Below are 12,581 nucleotides of genomic sequence, written 5' to 3'. Positions count from 1 at the left end.
TGAGATCCTGTTTCTACAAAAAAAAATTTAAAAATTTAACCAGGCATGGTGGTGTGCATTTGTAGCTCAAGCTACTCAGGAGGAGGCTGAGGCAGGAGGATCGCTTGAGCCCAGGATTTCAAGGCTGCCATGAGCTATGATTATCCTATACACTCTAGCCTGGGTGACAGACTAAGTCCTGTCTCTAAGAAACCAAAGACCTAAATAAATGGAGAGGCATACTATATTCACAAATTGAGAGAGTTAACATATATTAATCATGTCAGTGTTCTCCAAATTGATACAAAATTTAACTTCTTAATTTTTATCAAAATTCCGGCAAGGTTTTTTTGTAGTTATAGACAAGATTATTCTAAAGTTTACATGAAAAAACAAAGGAACCAGAATACCTAAAACAATCTGAGAAAGAGGAATTAATGTGGGAGAAATTATTCTATCTGATTTCAAGACATGTTATATAGCTCCAGTAGTCAAGACTGTGTGGCATTGCTGGAAGGATAGACACATGGATCGGTGGAACAGAATAGAGAAACCAGAAATAGCACCACACAAATATATCTAGCTCATTTTTGGCATAGGTGTAAAAGTAATTCAGTGGAGGAAGGATAGGCTTTTCCAACAGTACTGGGACAACTGGACATCCATAAACAAAATAATGAACCTTGACTTTTTGGGTTTTTTTGTTTTTTTGTTTTTTTGAGACTGAGTCTTGCTCTGTTGCCCAGGCTGGAGTGCAGTGGCATGATCTTGGCTCACTGCAACCTCCGCCTCCCAGATTCAAGCAATTCTCGTGCCTCAGTCTCCCGAGTAGCTAGAATTACAGGTGCATACCACCACACCTGGCTAATTTTTGTATTTTTAGTAGAGACGGGGTCTCACCATGTTGGCCAAGCTGGTCTCAAACTCCTGATCTCAAGTGATCTGCCCGCCTCAGCCTCCGAAAGTTCTGGGATTACAGGTGTGAGCCACCAGGCCCCCAGCCTAAACCTTGACTTTTAAGCATCAAAAATTAATTCAAATGGATCATAGATTGAAATCTACAAGTATTAAATTTTTTTGAAAAAAACATAGGAGAAAATCTTTGGGACCTTCAGCTTGGTTAAGAATTCTTAAATGTGACACCAAGAGCTTGATCTAGAAAGAAAAAAAAAATTGAGAAATTGTAGTCTATCAAGATTAACAATATCTTACAGTGCTTTTTACCTTAGACATTTGCCGATAGGTTAAGAATCTTGGGGCTTTTCCATCTAGCATAAAGCAGCAGATAAAAAGTTAGGAGACAGATCACAGCTTTCAGTGATCTGATCAAGTCAGAGCTTTTACAGAGCTTTGGAGGTTACAAATTGAATTCAAGGCTTACTAGAGAACTCAAATCTGTAAAACAATTATATTGAAATTCATTTTTTTTCTTTGTCTTTGAGACGGAGTCTCACACTATTGCCCAGGCTGGAGTGCAGTGGTGCAATCTTGGCTCACTGCAACCTCCGCCTCCTGAGTTTAAGTGATTCTCGTGCCTCAGCCTCTCAAAGAGCTGGGATTACAAGTGTGTGTCCCTACGCCTGGCTAACTTTTGTATTTTTAGTAGAAACAGAGTTTCACTGTGTTGGCCATGCTGGTCTCGAACTCCTGACCTCAAGTGATCCACCTGCCTTGGCCTTCCAAAGTGCTGGGATTACAGGCATGAGCCACCACACCCAGCCTATATTGAAACTCTAACACTAAAAAACCCCTAAAGTTAGACTCATTTAAAAGTAGGTATGTTTAAGAACATATTAGATATAGTAGAAGAGAGAGAATTGATGAAGACAGATTACCCAAAAAATTTTAACTAAAGAATGGAGACAAGAAAACATAGAAAAATACAGAAAAATGTGAAAGGCATGTGGGTAACAGCAAAATATATATATGATTGAATTTCCAGAAGAAGAGGAAATATTTATGCATTATTTGGGAATAAAAGCAATATTTGAGGAAATGCTGGTAGAGATTTCCAGAACTGATGAAAGACAAACATTAAGATAAAAACAAGGAGTTCTGTCCACCCTAAACAAGATAATTAAAAAAAAAAATGAAATGTAGGCTCATAGTAAAAATTGCTGAAAATAAAAGAAAAAGAGAAAAATATTTAAAAATAGCCAGATGGAAAAATACCTTTAAAGAACAACAAGACTGTTAAACATTTGCTGGGCTATAAAGCCTAAAGAAAAAGTAGAGGCCAGGCGCGGTGGCTTATGCCTGTAATCCCAGCACTTGGGGAGGCCGAGGCGGGCAGATCATGAGGTCAGGAGATCGAGACCATCCTGGCTAATACAGTGAAACCCCGTCTCTACTAAAAACACAAAAAAATTAGCCAGGTGTGGTGGCAGGTCCCTGTAATACCAGCTACTCTGGAGACTGAGGCAGGAGAATGGCATGAACCCGGGAGGCGGAGCTTGCAGTGAGCTGAGATGGAGCCACTGCACTCCAGCCTGGGCAATAGAGCGAGACTCCGTCTCAAAAACAAACAAACAAAAAAAGCAGAAGGCAGAAGACATTTCTAAAGTGCTGAAAGAGTAACCCTCACAATGAATTTTACACCAAAAAATTTCTTTAAAATGTAGGCAAAACTAATTTATAGTAAAAAAACACAAAATTAGGACAGTGGTTGCCTGAAGCTGTTAGATGATGCAGGGATGGACTGCAAAGAGGAACCAGGAGCTATTGGGGTAATGGCAATGTTCTGTATTTTGATTGTGTTGGGGGTTTGTCAGAAGTTATTAAATTATATTTAATATAATTTGCATTTACTCTTCAGAAATCATACATCAATAAAGTTGATTTAAAAACTGAAGGCAAATTTCTGCTTCTTGCTAAGATTAAGTAAGAGGGACTGCATTTAACCTTCCACCTGAAACAACTTAAAAACTAGACAAAACAATGAAACAATGGTTTTTATAATGTTGGACATCAGGCATTGAAGGACATTGATTGCCTGGGAGATGGGAAACAAATGAGGTGAACCCTAAGATTGCACCAGCTTTCTACCTGAAAAGAGTTTCCAGGCTACAGTACAGGCAGGGGGTACCCAGTTGAAGGCCAGAAGCCTCCCTGATTGAGATTGAGATGTGAGTCCAGGGAGGCTAGAATTCGCAGAGCACAGAGTATCAGGGAGGAGAGAGCCGTAAACAGTCTACCTCTGGTGCGAATAGTTTCAACTCCTACAAACCGGACTGGAAAACTTCATAATTGACTTGGCATTAAGTAGAGCTTCAGAATACTTTTGCCTCAATAGTGGGGCAGAATTATCCTTAGACTAAACACTGCTGTTATACAACCAAGAGTTCAAAAGCAAGAACTAAAAGGCTCAAACTCTTGCCAAGTAATTTAACTATGAATCCAGAACAAAGTCAGGAATACTTTATAGGAATACAACAATATCCAGCACCCAACAAGGTAATATTCATAATGTCTGACAAACAGTCAATCATTTAATTAAAAACTACAAGCAGGATCATATGACCTATAGTTGGGGAGGGGATAAAATAATTAAACAATTAAAACCACAAAAATGGCTCTGATATCTTTTAATGTTTAGGAAGCAGGAGGAAAGATTGAACATTAAGTAGAAATCTGGAAAAAGAAAAGTTTTATATTTATAGATGTGAAAGCTACAATATCTGAGTTGAGAAGTGTACACTGGATAGAATTAACAGCAGATTAGACATTGTCAAAGAAAGGATTAGTGAACTTGATGACATAGCAATAGAAATAATTGCAAAAAAAAAAAGAAAAGAAAAGAAAACCCAACATCAATGTGCTGTGAGACAACTTCACCTGACCTAATATTCATATAATTGGAGACCCCAGAGGAGTTAGGAACTACCTGAAAAAGTAGTTGAGGAGATAGTTCCAGATTTTCCACATATGATGCAAGCAGACCCAAGAAACTCAATGAGCCCCAAGAATAAGAAGCATGCAGAAAATGACACTAACACATATCATAATCAAATTGTTTCAAACCCGTGATAAAGAGAAAATCCTAACAGCAGCCAAAGGGAAAAATCTTGATTTTCAGAAGAAAGGTTATCAAAATAAACAACATAGGAAAAGTTAGATGACTTTTTTAGTCATTAGAGAAATTGAAAAGAAAGCATAGCAATACAGTTCTCAGATGTTTACATTTCAGAGTCCCTTCACCCTTTTAAAAGTTAAAGATCCCAAAGAGCTTTTGTTCATAAGACTTTTTTTGTGTGTTTACCACATTACAATCAAAACAAATTTTAAAATGTTTTTTTAAATAAAATGATTACGTTACATGTTAATATAAGTAACATGTTTGTGAAAAAAGTTTTTAAAATGAAAAACTAGTGTGAAGAAAGTATCATTTTTGCAGATCTCTTTAATGTCTGGCTTAATAGAAGACACTTGGACTCACATATGTGCATCTGCTGTCAGTCTGTTGGAATATGTTGTTTTGGTTGGAGTAGATGAAGAAAATCTGTCCTCACAGAGTTTATGTACTTGGAAAAAGAAGGACTTTCATATGGCCTTTTCAGATAATTGTGGATATTTCCCTTTGATATAACACCAAAACTCAACAAATGGTAGTTTTTTTGTGTGTGTGTTTTTCTTTTGAAATGGAGTCTCGCTCTGTTGCCCAGGCTGGAATGCAGTGGCGCGATCTTGGCTCACTGCAACCTCTGCCTCCCGGGTTCAAGCGATTCTCATGCCTCAGCCTCCTGAGTAGCTGGGATTATAGGCACCCACCACCACGCCCAGTTAATTTTGTATTTTTAGTAGAGACGGGGTTTCACCATGTTGGTCAGGCTGATCTCAAACTCCTGACCTTGTGATTTGCACACCTCGGCCTCCCAAAGTGCTGGGATTACAGGCGTGAGCCACCATGCCCGGCCAACAAATGGTAGTTTCTTAAAAGTTAATAGCTATGTGGAATCTGAAATCATGAGTTAATCTGAAATCATTCTGTTAAATTAAAAATTCATTGACTTTCATGCACTTTGAATGAATCTTTCTTTTCCTTTTTCTTTTCCTTTCTTTTTTTTTTTTTTTGGAGACAGGGTTGCACTCTATTGCCCAGGCTGGAGTGCAGTGGCACAATCATGTAATCATGGCTCACTATAGTCTTGCCCTCTTGGGCTTAAGTCATCCTCCCACCTTAGCTTCCAAATCCTGGGACTACAAGCACATGCCACCATACCCACCTAATTTTTTAATTTTACAGAGACAGGGTCTCACTGTGTTGCTCTGGCTGGTCTTGAACTCCTGGCCTCAAGTGATCCTCCCACCTTGGCCTCCCAAAGTGCTAGGATTACAGGCATGAACCACCATGCCTGGCCTTGAATGAATCTTTTACTCATGCATGATTTTGTAATTTCATACAGCAGTCATTTGGAAAAATTGGTTCTCTTATGGAGATTTTGTAAGTGTTTGCTTAGTTTACAATAATGAAAATATTCCATTGATCTTATTAGAAAAAGAGGTAAGTGTTGGGAAGCCCTTAGGCTCATGGTGATAGGTATAAGTTTCCAAAAATTTAAATTTTGCTTTAGAGCTTAAATTCTATTATGTCAGGAAATATTGTCAGTTGTTTTTCCTGAAGTAACATTCTCAAGACAATATCTCCCAAATACACAAGCCTGAATAATAACTATAGTTTGTCTCGTTTGTTCTTTCGTATGAAAATAGTGATTTTAGTTAGGTTTTTATTGCTGCTATAACAAATTACTCCTACTCAGTGCCTTAAAACAACATAGATTTGTTATTTTACAGTTCTGTAAGTTAGAAATTAAATATTGGTGTCACTGGGCTAAAATCAAACTGTGTCCTTTCCGGGGGCTCTAAGAGTAAATCTGTGTTTGGCCTTTTCAACTTCTAGTGGCTGCCCGGGCGCCTTGGCTCATGGCCCTTCCTCCATCTCCAAAGCCAGCAGTGTTGCATCCCTTTGACCTCGCCTCCATTTTCTTTCCTCTTTTGTCTCCGTTGTCTTTTTCTGATGGTTATTTTGTCTTCTTCTACTTTTAAGGACCTTTCAGTCATTGGGCCCATCTGGATAATCCAGGCTACTCTCCCCATCTGTTAATTGGCAATCTTAAGTCCATCTGTAATCTGAGCTCCCCTTTACCATTAACATTACATATTCACAGGATCTAGGGATTAGGAAGTAGGTGGGTTTGAGGAGAAATTACTCTGCCTGCCAGTCTTCTATGAAAAACACCAAGTTCATCTTGCAACTCAGTTGAACAAGTGCTTTTCCTTGAGAAAGTTATCATAAAGCACTTCAGTAGGCAACAGATGCTTTATATATACGCTCCATTTCATCACATGGAATATTAAAAAGCATATACTCAAGTGTCTAGATTTAATACAAGTTAATATTTTACTGCTTCATCAAGGACATTCTTAACTGGGTTTTTATTTGGGGAAGGGGTGAGTGTATAGCGGAGAAAAAGAGTGCAAGGAGTGCTGGTATAGTCTGGAGCCACTACCTGATTCATGCAAAAGTGCCAGCAGTTTGACTCACCATGAGTGCATATGTCCGTGGAAAATACCAGATTGACTCTTAATAGTGTTTTGAAGATAGTTTTGGCATCATGATCCATCACTCCGCACCAAGAAGGTTCTCAGAGATGCTCAAGAGTTCACAGTCCACACTTCAAGAACTGTTGCACAATGAAATACCTCATAGTGACTATTTTAAATTTCTAAATTTAGTTAGGTAATAGTAGAGGTTTCATAAGAATGTAAGAATTGAGTTGTTCTCATGGTTTGTGCTACCCCAGTGTCTGCTTTCTGGCCATGATACCAGGGAAGATGAGGTAAAATGCAAAACTTCTGAAGAAGACTCTGAGAACTTGGTTATTCACATCTCTTTCTTCTGGTACAGGGCTGTGACTTTATCGTCCATCTTTCCAGGAAGTTATGGCTGTTTAAGTCAGATTGCACTGCCTGTTTCTTTCTTTTTTTTTTTTTTTTGAGATGGAGTCTCGCTCTGTCTCCCAGGCTGGAGTGCAGTGGCGTGATCTCGGCTCACTGCAAGCTCAGCCTCCCGGGTTCACACCATTCTCCTGCCTCAGCCTCCCGAGTAGCTGGGACTACAGGCACCCGCCACCACGCCCGGCTAATTTTTTGTATTTTTAGTAGAGACGGGGTTTCACCGTGTTAGCCAGGATGGTCTCGATCTCCTGACCTCATGATCCACCCGCCTCAGCCTCCTAAAGTGCTGGGATTACAGGCGTGAGCCTGCAGTGTCTGTTTCTTAACTGTGTTAAAGTGCCTATTTTATGAGAGGAAGAGCAAATTTATGTACTGTTGTTTCCCAGCTGTGGAAGCTCACATCACTTTTAGTAAGTGTTGAAAGACCCCTTTACTTTGTTGAGATTCAAGACCTTCATCTCAAATACAGCCTTTGTCCCATTGGACTGACCACCATCACTTTTGTATGTTCAAACATTTATTGAGTGCCCAACACTTCCCTCAGTGCTTCATATGAACAGCTGATCTACAGGCATGAATTATGGCACCATTGCTAAATGACCCAGAGGTTATCCAAAGCAAAATGCTAAACTGTGGATAAACCTAGCCTGTTCCCAGGAGGGCTTCTGGTGTCATCATAACTCTATTTTGATCATTACCTTAAAGTATTGTATATGTAGATCCACAAGCCCACATAAGCATGTTTGTGTGTTTTCTCAGACAATAAATACTGTTTTATATAACTTCAAAACAATCCAAAATCCCCACATCATGGCTTTACAACCCCATGTACATTAGCTCCTTCTCTTAGAATGTTCCTGATTACATTTACTTAACTTCTGCTTGTCAACATCTCGTTCTATCCGGGAGCATGGCTGCTAAGGATTCTAGGAGCCTGAGTTCAGAGAATGCTACCTACCTTTGATCTAATTGGAGTAGAAATCAAGATACAGTCATATTATCACCTTTGAGGATACAGCAAGTGATATTTGGCACAGTTTCAAACCAGAGGAAATTTGGCATTGTAAGGAATTTCCTAATCCTCTTAAAGGATCATTCCTTTCACAACTGGCAAAACCAGTTTGTTCTGTCAGCAGGTGGAGCTCAATAGGGTATAGAATTCAGTCAAAAGAGATACATTGTCCTGTCCTTGAATTCTGCTTGTCCACTACTTTGGGGGAAGTTTTCTTATCTTCTTTCTGCTGGAAGCTTTTTTTTTTTTAATAAATCTAAATAAATGAATCCTTTTGAGTGTTGCACAATGAAATCTTAGGCCTCTATCTAAGAAGTTTTAAATAGGCACCCACAAATTCAGTGTCACTGTAATGCTTTCCATTAGTCAGGGTTACTTTTGTTTTACACTGTTGCAAGCGAAGGCTGTTCTGGAAGGCATAGCCAGACAGCATGTAACTTAAAGCCCCTTCCTGTCTGCAGATTGCTTGATCTTTTTGTTCTCCCTGGAGGGAGAGAGTCACGTAATGTTCAGCCCTGGAATCTGGCTGTATTAAGGACTTCTTTTGTAACAGACATCGAGACTATCTCTCCCTTTTTATTTGTTGAAACCTAATAGGGTACTTAGCTCAATTCTAAAGCCAAGATGAAACCTTTACCTGTGGGAGCATTCCCCTCTAAGCATTAGCCACATTCAACCATTAGAAGCAGGCCAACTAAGAAAGGGGTTAAATGTCATTAGTGTGCAGCAAGTTTTACCCTGATTTTTTTTTCTTATGTGTGCTATACAAAAATGAACTAAGTCCCAAATGTGTGCCTGTTCATAATCAAGGTAGCAGTAGGTCAGATTGTATGCTATTTTAAAAATATTCCAGGCTAGGCACAGTGGCTCATGCCTGTAATCCCAGCACTTTGGGAGGCCGAGGCAAGTGGATCACCCGAGGTCAGGAGTTCAAGACCAGCCTGAGCAACATGGTGAACCCCCATCTCTACTAAAAATACAAAAATTAGCCAGGCCTGGTGGCGCATGCCTGTAATCGCAGCTACTTGGTAGGCTGAAGAGGGAGAATCGCTTGAACTCGAGAGGCGGAGGTTGCAGTGAGCCAAGATTGCGCCACTGCATTCCCGCCTGGTCAACAAGAGCGAAGTGAAACTCCATCTCTCAAAAAAATACATATATATCCAGGAACTCTCCTGTCTATGCACAATGCAAAGGCTGTTGAGCTTTCTTGTCAGCTAAACAGGGTGCAGGGGAGGGAGACAAAGCAAGCAAAGGTGTTTTTCTGTTTGTTTGTTAGTTTTTTCCCCTATGACATTTTCCATTATCACAATTTGAGCCATTTGATTTGGAAAGCTGACAATGGTAGTTCAGGTTCATAGTCCCTTAATATAAAGTGGCAGGACTGGCTGTGTTTCAGAATTGAAGAATTTTCAGATTTTAGAGGGATAATAAAATGTATGACCCATATAGTAATATTCCCAGTGAGATCTGGGGCAGTACCCCACAATCAATTATGCAGGGGAAATATGAATATTCACACAAAGATGAATAAATTAAAAGTACTAATGTCAGCCCCATATCAAGTTTTGCTGCCAAATGTGTTTGCCTAAATTTGGTTTCTACCTTTCAACTTCAGAATTGCAAATAAGAAGTTGTAGACATATGTTGCAGCAGTTGTCAAAAGACAAACCTGGTTGAGTCCTGGTGATAGTTAATGGAGCTGAGTCACAGAACTGACTGTGATCTTGTGTCTCTCCCTACTGTACTAGTTCCTCTCTCTTGCATTCTCTGATCTCTTTGCTCATCTGTCAAACAGGGGTAATATTTGCCTTGTGGGCTATTGTGAGAGTAAGAATTTAATGTATGTTAAACCCTGCACATAGTGCTTGGCATATGGTAGATACTCAATAAATGTTAGCTATTAAAATTTCACCTTTTCCCTTCCCCCTTTTATTAGATAAAACCTTACTGATGTGGTGGTTGTAATGACACTCTGGAAACAGGATTAAGTGATAAGAATTGTCCCGATGTCACTGGAGAATTCAAAGTCCAATTTTTTTTTTTTTTTTTTGAGACAGTTTTGCTCTGTTGCCCAGGTTGGAGTATGTGGTACAGTCATGACTCACTGCAGCATCAATCTCCCGGCCTCAAATGATCCTCCCACCTCAGCCTCCCGAGTAGCTGGGACTACACGTGTGCACCACCACACCTGGCTAGTTTTTGTATATTTTGTAGAGACAGGGTTTTGCCATGTTGCCCAGGCTTGTCTTGAACTCCTAGGTTCAAGTGATCTGCCCCCCTCAGCCTCCCAAAGTGCTGGAATTACAGGCATTAGCTACTGTGCCCAGCCCAAAGTATACATTTTTATGTTGAAAACTCATTGCTTGTTAAATGATCAGTAACACCTTAAAATTTGTTTGCAAAATGACTGGACTTTTCAATGATTAATAAATGTTTTGATTAATTTTATATGTAAATCTCTTAATCCTTCATTTTAACTGCGTTTGAGGAAGAAATACTTGCCATGAGCTGATTTGCCATTATGAGGCCTCTTTTAAAGTTTCTCTGCAGACACTCATCCTTTGGAGAACTATCTGAAAGAGAAGTTGCTCTAAGTACAGTATTGATGATAGTAGTGCTGTAACAAAGATATAAGCAAGGTTTATAATTTAATATATTGGGAAAAGGGTATTGGGAGATAAGTCTTTTCTAATTTTACAAAAAATACTGCAAAAATATTAGTGGACCTTTTAGTGCAAAATAGTTTATTTTAAAATATGTTTTATAAAGTAGACCTCTGCTTTTAAATTTGTAAAGACCTCCCTTTTAAAAGAGGGGGACACCATAAAAAAAGAATTGCCTTTAGTTACCAGGATTTTTTAATAACCTCATTTTGTACTTTGTAATTGATTAACAGAAATTTCCTATAGTACCAACAGATCTGTTTAATGATGCATGATCTTTACATACAGGAAATTTTCATGTATTTTTCTGGCCTTTTCTCAATTCATGAAGTTTATAGATACTTGTACGACTTTATTTTTGGATCAAAAACGGAAAACACAGAAGGATTTCAAGAGAAGAAAGATGTTAGCTATTTTCTGGGCATGTGCCCTATAGGACCTTTTAGCATTTGAGTGGGACAAAGTGGATCTGCCTATATTTATATGCATTGTATTACCTGCCTTCACAGCTGAACTACCAGCAGAAAGTAGGCATCATGTACTGCAAAGCTGGACAGAGCACTGAAGAAGAGATGTACAACAATGAGTCAGCTGGCCCAGCCTTTGAAGAATTCCTTCAACTATTGGGAGAGCGAGTTCGGCTCAAAGGATTTGAGAAGTATCGAGCACAGCTTGATACCAAAAGTAAGAAATAACTTACACCCTCCTACTAGGCTTATTTTCCTCCTGTTGTGCTGTTGTGCATCTGCTAAGTTATCCGTAAAACAACATTGCCATTTATTGCAGAAAACTGCTGGTGATGGGGGAGAGAAAGCCAGAGAGGGAGGATGTAGCACCAGAACAGTTGAAGATCATAACCAAAGTAGCTAGAATTAGACTCTAAAAAAAATAGGGTTGTCAGAGGTCTGTGGATGGAGTGGGGCAGTGACACAGATCATGCAGAATTGCTCCTGGATAAGCATTGTGTAAATTTCATTACATTTAGCCAAATGTTAGGGTGGTTAAAAACTCCAGAAACTTAGAACCATCTGAGTGTAAGCCTGGAATTTTTGACTTCCATTAATTCATTTCATATTCTTCATGTTTATCTATGTAGTCAGCCTTTGTTTTTGTTTTTTTGTATTCTTTTTATATCTAGGGTTTTTGTTTCTATTATTATTACTCACAGTCTACTTAATCTCTGAGAAAATAGGCTTTTTAGCTTTGGTGTTAGTTTAGCTCATAAAATGTGTTGATTAAAAGCATGATAATGAAACAATCTGTTTAACTATGGTGCATGAACCTAAAAGGTTGTGCATGCCCAGTCCCCAAGTTGTCAGTAAAATAGTTAACATTCTCAAATGCCTATTTTGGTTAGCTGGGACTAATCAAAGAGTGTGTTGACTTTTGCTATGTGTCTGTGTGAAAGCAGTTTTAAGTTTTACCTTTAAATTCATCCATAGACACCTGTGACCTGTTTTTCTTTGAGAGGGTCTTTGGATTAGCACATCTGTATTGCAGTCTATAGTAATCTCTCTGATTTTCTGTACAGGAAATTAAATAAGGAGTTGAGTCATGAAAACAGAAAAGCATTCATAAACTCCACTGCAGGGAAGAATTTCCTGTTGCCATGGTTTTGCTGTTGCCAACTTGGAAACGACATGCAAGAGAGACTATTAAAACCCATAAATAGCTTAGCTGCTTAAATATTATTTTAACATTCTATACTCTGCTTGCAACTGCATAAAGATGTTAAATTTCAGTATGTCCTTAAACTCTTTTTATCCAGGTATTCTGATATTCACCCTGTACAGTTCATTCATGTTGCCCCCATTTGGTGTGCTGTATAAATTATCACTACCACAAACAGTTATTGAAAGGATCTGGGAAGAGAATGTGTAATAAGCTCAGTGATACTATAAATGAATTGTCAGATTGGGAGTTGATAAGATTGTGTGTTATCTATGATGAAGGGTGATGTGAGAAATGTATAG

The 12,581-nt window shown here is 38.8% G+C and overlaps 1 protein-coding gene across 13 annotated transcripts in view; it reads left to right on the top strand.

Annotated features, from left to right (window-relative positions):
• Nucleotides 1–12,581, top strand: part of SIPA1L1 (signal induced proliferation associated 1 like 1) — a 425,147-nt gene that overhangs the window by 322,837 nt on the left and 89,729 nt on the right. For all 13 annotated transcript variants that reach the window (XM_032180041.2, XM_032180040.2, XM_032180036.2 and 10 more), the window contains one exon: nucleotides 11,118–11,292. In XM_032180041.2, the coding sequence (XP_032035932.1) occupies nucleotides 11,118–11,292 (175 nt within the window). The remainder of the gene's footprint in view (nucleotides 1–11,117; nucleotides 11,293–12,581) is intronic.

This window comes from Hylobates moloch, unplaced genomic scaffold (assembly GCF_009828535.3).
Source record: "Hylobates moloch isolate HMO894 unplaced genomic scaffold, HMol_V3 SCAFFOLD_16, whole genome shotgun sequence".
Taxonomy (NCBI): domain Eukaryota; kingdom Metazoa; phylum Chordata; class Mammalia; order Primates; family Hylobatidae; genus Hylobates; species Hylobates moloch.
This window is presented reverse-complemented; position numbering and strand designations above follow the sequence as displayed.